Source organism: Myotis lucifugus, unplaced genomic scaffold, assembly GCF_000147115.1.
Source record: "Myotis lucifugus unplaced genomic scaffold, Myoluc2.0 scaffold_48, whole genome shotgun sequence".
NCBI classification, from domain to species: Eukaryota; Metazoa; Chordata; class Mammalia; order Chiroptera; family Vespertilionidae; genus Myotis; species Myotis lucifugus.
In genome coordinates, this window is record NW_005871096.1 from 3,190,912 (window position 1) to 3,208,227 (window position 17,316).

The 17,316-nt window shown below is 40.7% G+C and overlaps 1 protein-coding gene across 5 annotated transcripts in view; it reads right to left on the bottom strand.

Annotated features, from left to right (window-relative positions):
* Window positions 1-8,248: 8,248 nt before the first annotated feature.
* The window catches only part of SLC30A9 (solute carrier family 30 member 9), a 74,595-nt gene continuing 65,527 nt past the window's right edge, over window positions 8,249-17,316 (bottom strand). For all 5 annotated transcript variants that reach the window (XM_023753619.1, XM_023753620.1, XM_014455582.2 and 2 more), the window contains one exon: window positions 8,249-9,414. In XM_023753619.1, the coding sequence (XP_023609387.1) occupies window positions 9,370-9,414 (45 nt within the window). In that variant the 3' untranslated portion in view covers window positions 8,249-9,369. The remainder of the gene's footprint in view (window positions 9,415-17,316) is intronic.

Below are 17,316 nucleotides of genomic sequence, written 5' to 3' on the forward strand. Positions count from 1 at the left end.
GGGCTTCTGAGAAAATGGAAGAACTACAAGTATAGACGACTCCTGTGAGTTTTGCTGTAAAGGGAAATAGGAAAGTAGTTGAAGGGTTTTTTAGTGTGTTATTGTTTTAGTCTGTTTTTCTAAGATGGCAGAAATAATAGCATGTTTATAAAAATCCAGGAATTTTGTGTCCAACCAGGGCTGGGGATGGAGCCTGCAACTGAGGTACATGCCCTTGACCAGAATTGAACCTGGGACCCTTCAGTATGAGGGCCAACATTCTATCCACTGAGCCAAACCAGCCAGAGCCACAAATAAATTCTTTATCGGCATAGCTCAGAATACCTCCCATTCAGTGAATTCATATTAGGATCACAACATAGTCTATACTTGAAATAGCCTGGCCATCACTGGCCCATAATTACCAAGTGCTTGTTTCTGATCCAGGCAGACCTCAGTGAACCTAAGAAAGCCAGAGGTCACAGCCCGCAACCAAGGTACAGGAGTAATTTCACTGTTCTGGTTTTCAGACGAGGGGATAATCTGGATGAGACATCCACCACCCTAGACCAGCAGGAGTGACTGGGTTGTTAACACTGCATTATCTTCCTTCTTCTAGTCTCTCTCTCTCTCTCTCTCTCTCTCTCTCTCTCTCTCTCTCTCACCCACCATAGTATATAGTAAGTGCTCAATAAATTTTGACATGGGCTGTCAATCCATACAAAAAGTATCATAAAGAAATTAAACCAATCCAAGCAATTCCTTGGAAATTCCAACACTATTGGTATTAGACCATCTACCACCCAATTCTTTAATGTCCTTCTAACTCACCTGACCTGCTATAGTTCCAGGAGCAATCTAGTCAATCTCCTTTAAACAGGATTACACAAAACAGAGATAATAGGATTCACGTGGCAAAAGGATTTCTTTAAATCATGATCTTTAGGTGCTTTTAAAAATACAGATTTAAAAATATTTACTTGACACAACTTCCAGGAACTTTATTTCTTACATAAAATGTGGTAAACTTGTAACTTCTCTCCTCATCATTTGGGCCCACCAGTCCTCAGTTTCACCGTCATCAGGTGATGAATGGTGTGATGATGACTTAGCACCTTGCTGGAACACCATGGAAATCAATATTATCCTTCACAATCACATAATAAACATGGGTAAGAACTTCCAATGGCTCAAGAACACATTAGGGTTGACTTGTCACTTAACATTCAGAATGATGATTGTACATTTGAATGAGAGTTGAAGTCAAGTTCAAACTATTTTGAAGATGAGAAATTTACTTGTTCTAAGTAATACTAGTTGGTAGCTTCAAGTTTTAGCCCAAGAGCTAATTATATATCAATACATTTATAAGTGCTAAGCTAGAATTTACCTTTGACTCCAATAAAAACTAGGCACTATTCTATTATACATTATAAAGATGCTCTCAAATATTAAAGAGGTTAGGATTACTTTAATCTGCCATATTAGTGCTGTGCAAAAGAACTTTCTGTAATAATGGAAATGTCCCATACCTGCCCTGTCCAACAGGTAGCCACCAGCCAGCCACATGTAGCTACTGAGCAAGTGAAAATGTGCTAAAGCCCCTGGGGGACTGAATTTTTAATTTTCTTTAATTAATTTAATAGCCCTATGTCACCAGTGGCTACCATATTAAAGCACAGTACTACGTTGTTATATCCTGATATAAAAACTTTCAGTGAACACAAAACTCTGAAAACTGGCTGTGTACAGATCCATTAATGTATATGTATTATACCATTGGTGTAGAACGGAGGAAGTATATATTACAAACTTATGAGGTGTCCTCCCAAAATGTATACACACTTTGAATAATTTTTAATTCCAATGGGCTAAATCTGAAAAGAAAGAAACATCAATTGAGCTACCAGCTTAAAATGTGTATACATTTTTGGGGACACTCTATATGTTTGTGGGCATGTATACATCAAATATAAGAACACATCACAAGCTTGTAACATTAGATGCCTTGGAAAAATAAATGGGTAACTAGGGATCAAATACAATTTAAAAATTTTAATAGTCTGATTAATGCTAATTTCCACACCTTGCCCCAAATTTCTTTCCTACGTGCTTCAAGTCAATGACTGGCAGTTGAACTAAATATTATCTTGTGGGTAATAAGGTGGCCTGTAAGTAATGTTTGCAAATAAATCTCCACTGTAACAGACAATTCCTTGGCTTCCATAATATCAACATCCTACCACAACCCCTCCTGCCATCCCCGTTGCAAGCACTCCCTGTTAGATCTGGCTAGTTGTTCTGACCACTGAAAATGCATACATTTGCTTATTTTAACACTTGGAGTGCGGGTGAATTTCCCGCCAAAATATAAGATGGCTCTGTCTTTTGGTTTTGTTCCATCCACCAAAAGGGTGGATTACAAACAAATATTTGGTAATACGCAGTTACAATCGGCCCGAGTTTACACGTTTCCCGCACTCCACCGCAAATCTATATGAACCGAGTTAAAGACGGCTCCCGCGGAGTACGCGCAATTCACGCGAGCCGACTTAACTCGTTTCCCGCACTCCACAATGAATATTTTGTTTCTACTTTCTATATAGTGTTACTTCTCTTGGGCTCTTCTACTCAGCAGTGACTTACAGAGCTAGACCATCTGATTTCAAATCCTAACTGCTCCTTACCAGCTGAGTATCCTCAGACTCGCTGTGTATCTCAGTTTCCTCATATACAAAACTGAATAAGATCCCTACTTCACTGGCTCTTTCTAAGGATTAAATGTGTTAATGCATATAAAATGGTACCTGGTATAACTAGCTAAAATTATCCTGTTGATAGCTATCCTATCTAATAATAGACAAACATGGTAATTAACCGTACCTCCGACACGCTTCCCATTGGCTAATCAGGGCGATATGCAAATTAACTGCCAACCAAGATGGCGGCCGGCAGCCAGGCAGCTGAAGCGAACAGGAGGCTTGCTTGCTCCAGTGATGGAGGAAGCCAAGGTTCCCCGCCTGCAGCTGCCGGCCTCTGAGCTGCACTCTAAGAAACAATGTGGCAATTATAGAAGCTAAACAAACCCCAGAAACCTGCTTTCAGCCAGCCAGCCTCAGAGCTGGAGCTGCAACAGTGTTTCAATTATAGAAGCCAAACAAACCCAGATACATGCTTTCAGCAGCCGAGGTCTCAGAGCTGGAGCCGAGCCTCAGAGCTAAAGCCGGCTCTCAGTTCCAGTGACAGCCATAGCAGATAAATAAATCCCAGAATAAAAAGAAAAAAAGGAGAGGTTGGGAGCTTCAGTCACCCGCCAGCCTGAAAACGGCCCTCAGCCCCTCACCCAGACTGGCCAGGCACCCCAGTGGGGACCCCTACCCTGAAGGGGGTGTGACCAGCTGCAAACAGCCATCATCCCCTCATCCAGGCTGGCCAGGCACCCAAGTGGGACCCCCACCCTGATCCGGGACACCCTTCAGGGCAAACCAGCCGGCCCCCACCCATGCACCAGGCCTCTATCCTATATAGTAAAAGGGTAATATGCAAACTGACCCTAACAGCAGAAGGACTGGGAATGACTGGTCACTATGACACACACTGACCACCAGGGGGCAGACGCTCAATGCAGGAGCTGCCCTCTGGTGGTCAGTGCGCTCTCACATGGGAGGAGCTCTGCTCAGCCACAAGCCAGGCTGATGGATGCCAGTACAGCGGTAGTGGTGGGAGCCTCTCCTGACTCCTCAGCAGCGCTAAGGATGTCCGACTGCAGTTTAGGCCTGCTCCCGCTGGCAAGTGGACATCCCCCGAGGGCTGCCGAGCTGCCAGAGGGATGTCTGATTGCCAACTTAGGCCCAATACCCCGGGGAGCGGGCCTAAGCCAGCAGGTGGTCATCCCCTGAGGGGTCCCAGACTGTGAGAGGGCACAGGCCGGGCTGAGGGACCCCCCCTCCCCCCTGAGTGCACAAATTTTTGTGCACCGGGCCTCTAGTCCTATATAATAAAAGCCTAATATGCTAAGTGTCTGGTCAGACATTCAACCAATCAAAGCATAATATGCTAATGATATGCTAAGGCCGCTCAACCGCTCACTGACGTGCACTGACCACCAAGGGGCAGACGCTCCAACCAGTAGGTTAGCTTATTGCTTGGGTCTGGCCAATTGGGACTGAGTGAGACAGGCTGGACATGCCCTGGAGCCCTTCTGCGATCCCTTCCCGGCTGGCCAACCTCCTGTGTCCCTCCCCGACCCTGATTGTGCACCAGTGGGGTCCCTCGGCCTGGCCTGCACCCTCTCGCAATCTGGGACCCCTTGGGGCATGCTGGAGAGCTGGTTTTGGCATGATCCCACAGGCCAGGCTGAGGGACTCCACTGGTGCACAAATTCGTGCACCGGGCCTCTAGTAATAATATAAACAGGTATGTTTTTACTTTAAAATCTCATTTTAAACATCTATTGCCCTTAAAGATGAACATAAATTCTGTATTTTGCTCGTTTATCAAAATGTAATATTATCTATCACTAAAGGATATATTTTCTTAGATTTGTGCTTTAGCAAACACTTGACATCCTAATAGCAGACTAATAACATTTCTCTTTATACTGAAATCTGATTTTAGAATTAAGAATTGTTGAAGTCCTAGCCAGTTTGGCTCAGTGTGACTGAAGGGTCCTGGGTTCGATTCCAGTCAAGGGCACATACCTCAGTTGCAGGTTACTCGCTGGCCCGGGCCCTGGTTGGGACTTATGCAGGAGGCAACCAATTAATGTGTTTCTCTCACATCAATATTTCTCTCTCTCTAAAAATCAATGGAAAAATATCATTGGGTGAGGATTAAAAAAAAAAGGTGTTATAGTTTTGTGAAACCAGGAAACTACAATCTAACAAATATACTCAATGAATAATAAATTCTGTTAAAAAACATAAGCATGATTTTTAAGGTAAAATGTATCCAATTACACAGTTTAGTTCTTAACACATGAGGTAAAAAAGGATTTATGTTACAAAAAAAAACCCAACCATTTATTTATCAGAGGGGAAAATCCCAAACTAATAAGTGAACTGCTCTTATTTACGTAAGACATTTATTAAGAAAAAAAAGCATCCTGAGGGACCAGGACCATCTTAATCTGCCAGTGAAATCAGACAACTGAAACACAATGTAATAGAAATGAAACTTCTCTTTTTCCATAAAATCAAGTCTAGGAATGCTAGTAAACTTAAATGCAAATGTAAAGGCTGCAAGACCAATTTTCTATATAAATCCTTCCAAAGTCCCATTTCAGAGACAGGGATGAGGGAGTTAGGAGAGACAATCTCTGAATCCACATTTTACATTCAATTCTTTGCTTCACTGACTTCTGACAGTTTGGCGAATTGGAGGTCAGCAATTTTTTTTAATGCCAAAACTTGACAAATACAATTTGAGAAAGACAGTATAAATTCCAAATGCCTGAGCAGTTTTCTGTAGTTCCTAGCATTCTACCTCAAAAAGTTATCAGATTTAAGACATGTCATTTCCTTTATTTAGATGGTACAATTTTAGCAAAAAACATTATCCAAATTATAGGATAATTAAGGTAACACTAAAATCATATACCCAAAATTCAAGTGTTATTATGCCTTTTGTTATTCTGGGTTATGTGGGGTCTGTGTAGGATGATGTATGCAGAGATTAACTTTTCTGGGTGTGTGTGTGGGGGGGGCGGGGGGGTGGATTTCCAATCTGATCCTAGCTCAGTTTCCTATGTTCAGAAATCTTCCTCTTTGGAACTGGATACTATTGGCCACCAATATGGTCCACTTAAAAATAGGTTTCCATCCCTCATCCTCCCTCCCTCCCTCTGCCATGGTCTCAAAAAATGTGCCGTCTTACCTAGTTCAGGACCTGATTAGAGATCCATTCTCAGCCAAAGCTGAAAACAAGCACACTTGACCTCTGATAGTTCCCAGATTTCAGGTTAGTACAGAGAGGAGTCATGGGCCCTTGACTGTCCTCTTCTGTCCAACATTATTCTTACAACTATTCTACTACAGGAGCTATTTTCCTTTAAAATATTGAGATTTGTATGTTTAAATATTCAAATGCTACGGAAGAGGACAAGACTTAAAAGAAGAAGTATTAATTTGGAAACACACACACACACACACACACACACACATTTGGAAACACATTAATTTGGAAACATACACACACACACACACACACGAAACCTGAATGAGATATCTTACTTTGAGACCCAAATTCCCTGGTTTTCAAATTCAAATTTGACTCTAGTTTAAAAGGAAAAAGGTCCAGAGAGGTCTTACATTTCCTAATCCTATAGAAATATTCAAATTGCTTGATATGTACTATGCTTCTTCATATCCAATTTTGCTCAAACAACTGTAAAATACCAGTGCACAACAGCACTGAAAATAAGACAGAAACATAAGCCTTCAATTATTATTTAAGAATAGGTATGACCTCAATCAAATCAGATTAGAAAACCAAGTATCGGGAATTGGCCTCTTTTAGGGAGTCCTAAGAAATTTGGAATAACTTCTACACATCAATTTTTGTAGAAATTTGTGCACTCAGGGGGGGTCCCTCAGCCTATGCCCTCTTGCAGTCTGGGACCCTCGGAGGATGTCCACCTGCTGGCTTAGACCCGCTCCCTGGGGGATCGAGCCCAAGCTGGCAGTCAGACATCCCTCTGGCAGCCCAGCAGCCCTCGGGGGATGTCCACTTACCAGCAGGGAGCAGACCTAAGCTGCAGTCGGACATCCTTAGTGCTGCTGAGGAGGCGGGAGAGGCTCCTGCCACCACTGCTGTGCTGGCAGCCATCAGCCTGGCTTGTGGCTAAGCAAAGCTCCCTCTGTGGGAGCACACTGACCACCAGAGGACAGCTCCTGCATTGAGCGTCTGCCCCCTGGTGGTCAGTGTGTGTCATAGTGACCAGTCATTCCCAGTCCTTCTGCTGTTAGGGTCAGTTTGCATATTACCCTTTATTATATAGGATAGAGGCCTGGTGCATGGGTGGGGGCCGGCTGGTTTGCCCTGAAGGGTGTCCCGGATCAGGGTGGGGGTCCCCATTGGGTGCCTGGCCAGCCTGGGTGAGGGGCTGATGGCTGTTTGCAGGCTGGCCACACCCCCTTCAGGATGGGGGTTCCCCACTGGGGTGCCTGGCCAGTCTGGATGAGGGGCTGAGGGCCGTTTTCAGGCTGGCCAAGCCCACCAGCGACAGAAGCTCCCAGCCTCTCCTTTTTTTCTTTTTATTCTGGGATTTATTTACCTTCTATAATTGAAACTTTGTAGCCTTGAATGGAGCTCAGAGCCGGCTAGGGTGGGCGGGAAGCTTGGCTTCCTCCATCACTGGGACAACCAAGCCTCCTGCTTGCTCCAGCTCCGTGGCTGCCGGCCACCATCTTCGTTGGGTTAATTTGCATATAGTCGCTCTGATTGGAGGGTGGGCATGGCTTAAGGCATAGCAAAGTTACAGTCAATTTGCATGTTTGTCTTTTATTAGTGTAGATAGGTATGACCTCAATCATATCAGATTAGAAAACCAAGTATCAGGAATTGTCCTCTTTTAGGGAGTCCTAAAAAATTTGGAATAACTTCTACACATCAATTTTGAGATATTTTTTAATGAGTTAAGTTATTCTTGTCTAACTATGTGAAATTTTTCAGAGTAATTTTACAAGGAGAGAAATGGATAGAATTTGGTACTTTCCCATATTGGCAGTGACATGGAAAAACAAATGGCAGGTGGAAAAGAGGAGAGAGGAAGAACACAAAGTATAGAGTGAATTATAATGGGGAAAAAAAACAGTTTCAGAAAAAAATGAGTGAAGAATTTGAAACCATAAGAGCAGAGAATCAAATTGTATATGTACAATAATTTTATATCTTAAAAAATAAAACTGGAATGTAATTTCATTTAAAATGTACAGCATGCAAAATGCTCTGTAATGGTAAAAATAAATGTACCACAATGTACACTTCCACAATTTTCTAGTAGATGACATTTATGGATCAAAAATTATCATTATAAACCCTTTAATCAAATGTTATTTTTTTGTTTCAGCATTACAATTTGCTTTAATTCATTAACTTCAATCTAAGTAAGTTTTAGACACTGACCTCATATAGGTAGTTAGGTCCTTATTGCAAGCACTCATTTACCCGCAAAGAGATCACGCAGCCATCACTCGTGTGGACAATGCTCAGTGCTGCCTGAACCATCTAAAGTGCATACGAATTGTTCTGATGAAAGGAGACAGAGCTGTAGTTTTGCACTAGATTTTTAATTACTCAACTGTATTTCTTTTCACCTTGGTACCGTATGATCATTAGAAAGCTACTCACCGAATGTTATAGCCATATTTATGCTAACTGCCCATTTGTAACTGTGAGGAACTCAGGTTACAGACATGATACAGACTATGGTGTTATAAAAAATCAAGGACACAAGTTCTGCATAAGAGATTTACTTCTCTCCCTTTCTCTTTAAAGCAAGAAGGATCCCACAGTTAAGATTTACATAAGTAGTGCCTTTTTAAATAAATTAAAAGTAAAATGTTACCTTATCTATAAAATTATAAATATTTCTAGCCCATTTTATAGAATGTCAAAATACTTATAAATGCATTATGTCCTAGTAAATACACATGATGGCACTGAGGCCAGTTAAAAAACAAAAGCAAAAAAAGTCATTACACGGCTCATGGAAACATGTAGGGTTATTTTATATCTTTTGCCATCAGAAAAATTAAACCAAATAAGAAAAAAGCAAAGGAGAAATAAGAAATTTTACAAAATGGCAACTACTATGACCTCAAAGGCTGTATTAAAATGCCTTCCTTCAATTCAGTAACCAAGGCCATTCTGGAATGAACATTTATGGATAACCAGGTTAGGAGAGTGCTCCTCTTCGTGCTCAGGGCAAAATCATAAGGTATGTAAAAATAATCTCCACATTCTGTAAAGGCAGACGGAAACGGAGTGACTTTAAAAACCACAGACCAAGATTTAGCCAGCATGTTCAGTATTGGCAGGTTTCGATGGAGTGAAGTCTTCAGTGGAAATAAAATTAATAACCCTATGGATGATTGAAGGTACAATATACTCTGACAGGCAAAAAAGAGAAATTGTGATCAATTTAAGTTAACTAAAATGTTTCCTACTAAAACATAAAAACATGATTTCCAAACCGGTTCAAATTGTAATGTGTCTCTTAGAAATAAGTAGTTTTAGTTCCGTAGTTTGTTGAATTGCCCTTTACATAAAATATTTCCTTCATCTTAAAAAAAAAGTGGCTTCTGAATGGCGTTGACTCCTTCAATGTGGGAGAGAAGGCTCAACAAACTTGTTTCCAAGGTCCCTTTGAAGTGATTCATTCCATCAAATCTATAATATCTCCAAATCAACATGTCGAACTTCAGGATTTCGTTTCTGGAAGGAAAAATCACCACCATGTTATTCAGAGCAACACAGAATCTTCTCTTTCTTGTATTCCTTTTAATCACTAAAGCCATTGAAAACATTTGGTCAAACTATTTCATTGTAGCATACTAGCAAGAGAAATTATTTGATAAGGAAAAAAATAAAACCAATAGATGAATAAATCAAACATACTATAAACGATACAGTAAGTAGTCTCACCAATATGAGTTTGTTCACATGTGCTAAGCATTACAAAGCACTGAAAATATGCTCATCTGTGGTAAAAAGAAAATCACTGCAAAACAATAATCAGAAAAAAATACATTAATATTCATTTACTTTAGTAACAAGCCATATAGTGTTGGGCCAGGCATTTTGCCAGGAAATGGAGCTATGATTATTATTTTTTAAAATATATTTTTATTGATTTCAGAGAGAAAGAGAGGATAGATAGAAATATCAATGCTGAGATCACTGATCCGCTGCCTCCTGCACACCCCCCACTGGGGATTGAGACCGCAACCTGGGCATGTGCCCTTGACGAATCGAACCGGGACCCTTCAGTCCACAGGTTGATGCTCTATCCCCTGAGCCAAACCGGCTAGGGCTGGAGCTATGATTATTAAATAAGACTTAATACTCAGATGCCGAGGAACTCAGGTTAGGGAGATAAGTATAGCAATAACCATCCATGAGCTTAAGCACTATAGTTAATAATAATAGTTAACATTTAATTAACACTCTTGTGTCAAGTACTGTGCTAGTAAAGGGTTTTATGTACATGTAATTTTAAATCTATCATAATAACCCAACTGTTTTACATATGGGAAAATTTAAGTTTGAAGAAATAACCTAACCTGTCCAAAGTCACATGGCTAATTAGTGATGCAGTCAGCGTGGATTCCAGGCCTGATTCCAGACCTCAAGCTCCTAACTGTTACAATATACTAAGTAATAACTCTGGGAACAAAAATGTGAGATATATCACATATGCTCATGAGATCCGGAAGGGCTTCACTGAGGATATAATATGAGGTTTGAACATGGTACTTTCCAGAGAAAGGATGAAGAGGGTCTAGAGTCTAGAAACAGCATGAGCAAAGTCAGTCCAAAATGTAGGCAAGAAGCCAGGTTGTGAAAAATCTTAAATGCTAAGCTTAGGAATTTTCAACTCAGTAAAAACAAAAATACCTTTAAAACACGCCTACCCAGGACCAGGCATTGAAGTATGTACAACAAGCATGTCAAACTCAAAGGCTAACATGGGCCAAATAAACAAGGTTTAAGTTTATGTGAGCGGCAAAAAAACCAAAAGCTTCAATTCTCATTGAAACATAGGTTTATTTCGATAGAGATATGATGAATACAAAGGGCTGAAATAAATGAGTAATCATTAAAATAATAGAACATTTTAATAAAAATATCTTTTCTTGAACACTAACTTACGAGACACCGAATAACTGCACAAATTAAGCATAACTCAAATAAACCTATTTTTCTGGTTCTCCGAAAGCAAAATATTTCCGGTTGTTCACACCAAACAAGTCAGTCCAAGACTAATGACATGGCAATCAGCTGCTAAAATATTCGCTGCTAGTATTAGTGGAGAGAAATGGTGTGCCTGCACGTAAGATGCGTAAGGGAAATGAATGCAACACAATTATAGTAATCAGTCATTAGCGAACATTGTAGTTCGTTATTGATAATTATGTATAACAGGATATTGTTTTAAAAATTAAGTTAAAATTTTTTTATTAAAACGTTTCTTATATACCATTATATTGGCTAGGCCGCAGAAATATTTGTTGTGGGCCACATGTGGCCCGCAGGACACAAGTTTAACATGCTTGTTGTACAACAATGAACAGGAAACAAATACTACTTGTCCTTGATGAACTTATGTCTAATAAGGAGAAGCAGGCAATAACAATAGTTTGCCACTACAGAGCAAAGGAAAGGTGTTGGCTTATTTTTTCCCCATGGGTACATAATGGAAGTACACCTAACTCGATTTGGGAGGGAATTAAAAGTGCAAAAAAAGCCCTGGCTAGGTAATTCAGTAGGTTAGAATGTCGTTCCAATACACCAAGGATGCGGGTTTAATCCCACTCAGGGCACAAAGAAGAATCAACCAATGAATGCATAATTAAGTGGAAAAACAAACTGATGTTTCTCTCTTCCTTTCTCTCTCTAAAATCAATCAATAAATAAAAAAGTTTAAAGTACAATAAAATGTAACATAATGATACTGTGAGAATTCTCGGAGGGGAAAAGAGAGTATATAAAATAACTAAATCTATACCTATTAAAGACAAAATAATGTTTAAATTAGCAGTATAAGACTTTAAGTAAAAATATAACAGTAAATATAAAAAATGTGAGAAGTATTAAAAATGGTTATCTCTGAAAAATAGAATTAAGGAATGAGGAGGGTGAGGCTGGTGACACTTATTTCTGTTATAAGCTTTTCGGTTCTGTTTGATTTTATAAACTTTGTATACTATTTGGTTAAAATTGTAAAAATACATCAGCAAAGGAAAAAGAGATCCTCTAAGTCAGCGGTCACCAACTGGTGGTCCACAGACCACTGGTGGTCCGTGAGGTCCAAAGGTTGGTGACCGCTGGTTTAAGGAAACCTATGGAGCAGCAGTTGCCAACTGGTGGTCTGCGGACCACTGGTGGTTTGTGAGGTCCGAAAGGTTGGCAACCACTGCTCTAAATGATGTGATAATCAGTCAGGATCAATAATTCTTAACTTAAAAGGTATGCTAGGAACATTTACATATTACTCATGTTAAAGGAATCTACGTATATAAAAGCCTAAGCGACCGAAAGACTGGTCGACCAGTCGCTATGACACGCACTGACCACCAGGGGCAGTGCACGTCATAGCTACCGGTCAGACGGTCAAACGATCAGCCAGTCGCTTAGGCCTTTATATATATATACTAGAGGCACAGTACATGAAATTCATGCACTTGGGGGGAGGGGTCCCTCAGCCTGGCCTGCGCCCTCTCGCAGTCCTGGAACCCTTGAGGGATGTCTGACTGATGGCTTAGGCCTGCTTCCTGCAAGCTGCCATGGGGGCAGGAGAGTTCCCGCCACTGCCGCTGCACTCGCCAGCCCTGAGCCCAGCTTCTGGTTGAGCAGCACACCCCCTGTGGGAGCGCACTGTCCACCAGGGGGCAGCTCCTGCGCTGAGCGTCTTCCCCTTGGTGGTCAGTGCACGTCATAGCGACTGGTCGTTCCACCGTTTGACTTGCATATTAGCCTTTTATTATATAGGATAGATGTACTAATAAAAATCTGGTCTCGAGTAAAAGAAACCAAAAAGTTAATTTACTCTGCTGTTTTAAAAATCATTTTCAGAGAAAAAACTAATCAAATTCCTAAAATATAATGTGACCAACACAAAGCAGATACACAAGGGTTTGCCAAATGAATGAATAAATAAAAGAGTAGGATTAATATCCTTAAATTTTAATTTAATATTAGTATTAAAATTAATATTTAGTACCTAACAAGCTGCCATGTACATAATAGAAACTGAATATTTGTTAAATAGAATTGAAAATCAGTAATTGGTGTTCAACTTTTAATTTTCCTTCACTTATTGATCTATTGTGTCCCAAGCACTGTTCAATGCAAATTGGAACATTTTACACACCACAGATTTTATTCCAACACTCATATTATGTAGAGATAAAGACCCACTTATGTAATCTATTTTGAAATGCTGCAGTCTCAAGTTAAGAAAATGCTATAGGAGAATGCAATTAGAGAAGCAAAAGACAAAAGTACAGAGTATTTAACTGGAACTTTACTTATTAGGAATTTGCAAATGCTATGGCATCTTCCCATTTCCAACAGAATTATTTCCTTCCAAACACAAAAAACTTCATGGAGGTATAGAGAAGGGTCGACCAACAGATTGGAATATAGAGGTAGGACAACAACAAAAATCTTTCAAGTTAACAGTTCAAAGAACTTCAAAATAAGAACAAGATGTATCTCACATTTATAATATGGGACTTCGTAAATTAGCTTCTATTACTTTTTACATCTTTACATAGAACTATGCAAATTATACAGTTTAAGTTAAAAGTACCACCTATTCTAGTAGTTGGATCAATGGCATTACTCAACAGAGATCACTATTCTGCTGCAGAATTTTCTCACTGAGTGTGACCTTCCAAAGTACTTCAATAATTAGGAAAATTTAAACTTAGAAGGCAAGCATTCTTGGATACTAAAAAGGAGGGAATATGCCAATGTACAACTGTTTTCAAAGAAAATCAGTTTATTTTCATAAGAAAGGAGAATTATATTCATGCATTTTCTGTCTGTGCCTTAACTATAAAGAACTTCCTTTGACTTAAGATTACTTATGCCTTATTACCTTAGTCTGAGATGTTTCCACCTGGAAATGTGGGTTAAACTTGGCTTCCTAGTTTGAAAGGCTTATATAATTGAAAAACACTTATGAGATAGTTCAAACTATTAGTGATTAAATAGTCTTATTAAAACATAAAGTTATATAGAGAACAACATAGACTGATGAACAGGGACAGATCCAAAGACAGAGAAACAGTGATCAGACTATCAATCCCCAGAGGGAAAGTAGGGGAGAGAGGGGGTAAGGGGAGAGATCAACCAAAGGACATGTATGCATGCATATAAGCCAAACCAATGGACACGGACAACAGGGGGATGAGAGCATGAGTGGGGGGGGGTGGGGGGGAGGTTGGGGGTTAATGGGAAATGAGGACACATTTGTAATACCTTAACCAATAAAGAAATTAAAAAACAAACAAACATAAAGTTAGCAAAAAATAGTAAGCTTATTTGATTATAATAAGAGTATAGTTGAGAATGATCAATTTTGTATTTATTCTTAAATCTGGCTTCTGACTTCTTGTTTCTATTAAAGAGTAAAGCTAAAATATTGAATTTCAAAGTCCATTATTTTCTCTGGAATAGACAGAATGCAAAAGCAAAGTTTATTCATGCTTGTGTCATCCTGCATAAAAATAATCATCTCACATTTTATTTAAACAGTGGTTCTCAAAATGTGCTCCAAGGATCACTGGGGTTTTGAGACCTTTTGAGGAGAACTCCAAGGTAAAACTATTTTCATAATAACACTAAGATGTAATTTGCCTTTTTCACTATGCTGACCTTTCCTCTGATGGCATAAAAGCAATGGTGGATAAAACTGCTGGCACCTTTGTACAATTAAAGGCAAATGGTACCAAACTACAATGGCAGTCATTTTGTTCTTTTACTGACACTCACAATTAAAAAAGAAAAAAAAAAAGGTAATTTCACTTTAAACTGTCCTTCACGAAGTAGTGAAAAGTACTGGTTTAGCCCTAGCCGGTTTGGCTCCGTGGATAGAGTATCAGCTTGTGGACTGAAGGGTCCCAGGTTCGATTCTGGTCAAGGGCACGTGCCCAGGTTGTAGGCTCAATCCCCAGTAGGTGGTGTGCAGGAGGCAGCCGATCAATGATTCTCTCTCATCATTGATGTTTCTCTCTCTCTCTCCCTCTCCCTTCCTCTCTTGAAATCCACTACACATTTTTTTAAAGTTCTGATTTATAAATCTTGAACTCCTGAATACACTTTAAAAACTATCCTCTGCCCTACAGGAAGTATGTCATCATGACTGCAGTTTGATGTCACAAAGAAAAGCACTTCTGTGATTGATTCAGTTATGAGCTGAGTCAGATGCTTTTTAAAAAAACCTAAACACCATTTTTACTTAAAAGAATAACTAAAAAACTACAGTTATTCAGATTTGGGTATTTGGCAGGCATCTGCTAAAAAATAAACAAAATGAGTATTCAAAGAAAACAGCTAAAAGTATTTGTTGCTAATAATGCAAGCTTTCAAGTGAAAATCAGAATGTTGGAAAACTCATAACCATCACCGTGAACCTGACAGTTTCTACTTTAAAATGTAACATTTGAAAGATGTGCATAGATTCAGTCAATCACTTGTTTGCCAAATGACCAATGCATAATACTAGAGAATCATGCATGGGTAAAAGATCCATTCAGAGTACCAAGACAGGCCAACAGATTTTAATATAAAAGTACCTAGTAGAGAATTAATCATACCCAAAGAGAGGTCTGGTTCGTCCTTGGCTACTGGGAGGTGATCTCCAATCCCTTAGAATGTCCTGACTGCTAATTATGTCTTTACCTCCAGCCACACAGTGTCTGCTCTACCTCCAGAAGGAGCTGAAGATATAAGGTCAGCTGCTTACAGTCAACTATGAAGCCTAAAAAAATCTCTCAATACGAAGGCTTAGTTAAGCTTCCCTGATTGGCAATATTCTTTGCAAACTGTCAAACAGTTGCTAGGAAAGAAATACTGTCCATGACTCTATGGGGAGAGGACAACTGAAGCTCTGTGTTGGAACTCAGACCTATGCACCTCTCTTCCCTTGGCTAGTTTTAATCTGCATCTCTTCACTGTAATAAACCATAACTGTGAGTTTAATAGCATTTAGTGACTTCTGAAATTCCTAGTGGATTATCTAACCTGATGGTGCTTTTAAGGAACCCCTCAAACTTTGCAACAGTGTTAGAAACGAGGGTGGTCCCATGGACTGTGCCCCGTAACTTCATAAAGATATAAAAAGTTCATTGATATGGTTTCAGATTCCACATTGCAACTAGCTTTAAGAGGCTACCAGTTGTGCCCGGCTGGTGTTGCTCAGTGGCTGAGCATCAACTCATGAACCAGGAGGTCAGGGTTTGATTCCCAGTCAGGGCACATGCCTGGGTTGCGGGCTCGATCCCCAGTAGTGGTGTGCAGGAGGCAGCTGATCAATGATTCTCTCTCATCATCGATGTTTCTATTTCTCTCTTCCTCTTCTTTCCTCTCTGAAATCAAGAAACTATATACTAGAGGCCCAGTGCATGAAATTTGTGCATGGGTAGGGTCTGTAGGCCTGGCCAGCGATCAGAGCTGATCTGTGTGGCGACTGGTGGGGCAATTGGGGGGCTCCACGCTGGCACCTGCCTTGGCTGGCCTGGCATGGCCCGCTCGCCAGCCCGGCCCCCCACCCCCTGCCACTGGTCACCTCCCTCTGCAGGGTGACCAGTGGGATAATCAGGTGGCCCCCGGGGGCACCTGCCTGGGCTGGGCTGGGGGCAGCTCCTGCATTGAGCGTCTGCCCCTAGTGGTCAGTGCGCATCATAGCAACCTGTCATTCTGCCATTCAGTCAATTTGCATATTAGGCTTCTATTACATAGGATTTTTTTTTTTTAAAGAGGTTATCAGTTGTCGGTCTTTGGTATCAAAAGGGAATAACACAATCATTTGAAAAGGTATAAGAAAATGCTTAAGAGCTGCTTCCTTTCTTCATATTCTTCAACCAAAACAATATATGGCAACAGACTGAATGTAGAAACAGATATAGGAATCTAGCTGTCTTTGATTTTTACAAAAGCATGAAACAACTAGAGGCCCGGTGCACAAAAATTTGTGCACTCGGGAGGGGGGGGGGGGGTCCCTCAGACCGGCCTGTCACAGTCTGGGACCCCGAGGAGGTGACCACTTGCTGGTTTAGGGCTGCTCCCCGGGGGGATTGGGCCTAAGATGGCAATCAGACATCCCTCTGGCAGCCTGGCAGCCCTCGGCGGAAGTCCACTTGCCAGTGGGGAGCAGACCTAAGCTGCAGTCAGACATCCTTAGCACTGCTGAGGAGGCAGGAGAGGCTCCCACCACCACTGTACTGGCAGCCATCAGCCTGGTTTGTGGCTGAGCAGAGCTCCCCCATGTGAGAGTGCACTGACCACCAGAGGGCAGCTCCTGCATTGAGCGTCTGCCCCCTGGTGGTCAGTGTGTGTCATAGTGACCAGTCATTCCCAGTCTTTCCGCTGTTAGGGTCAGTTTGCGTA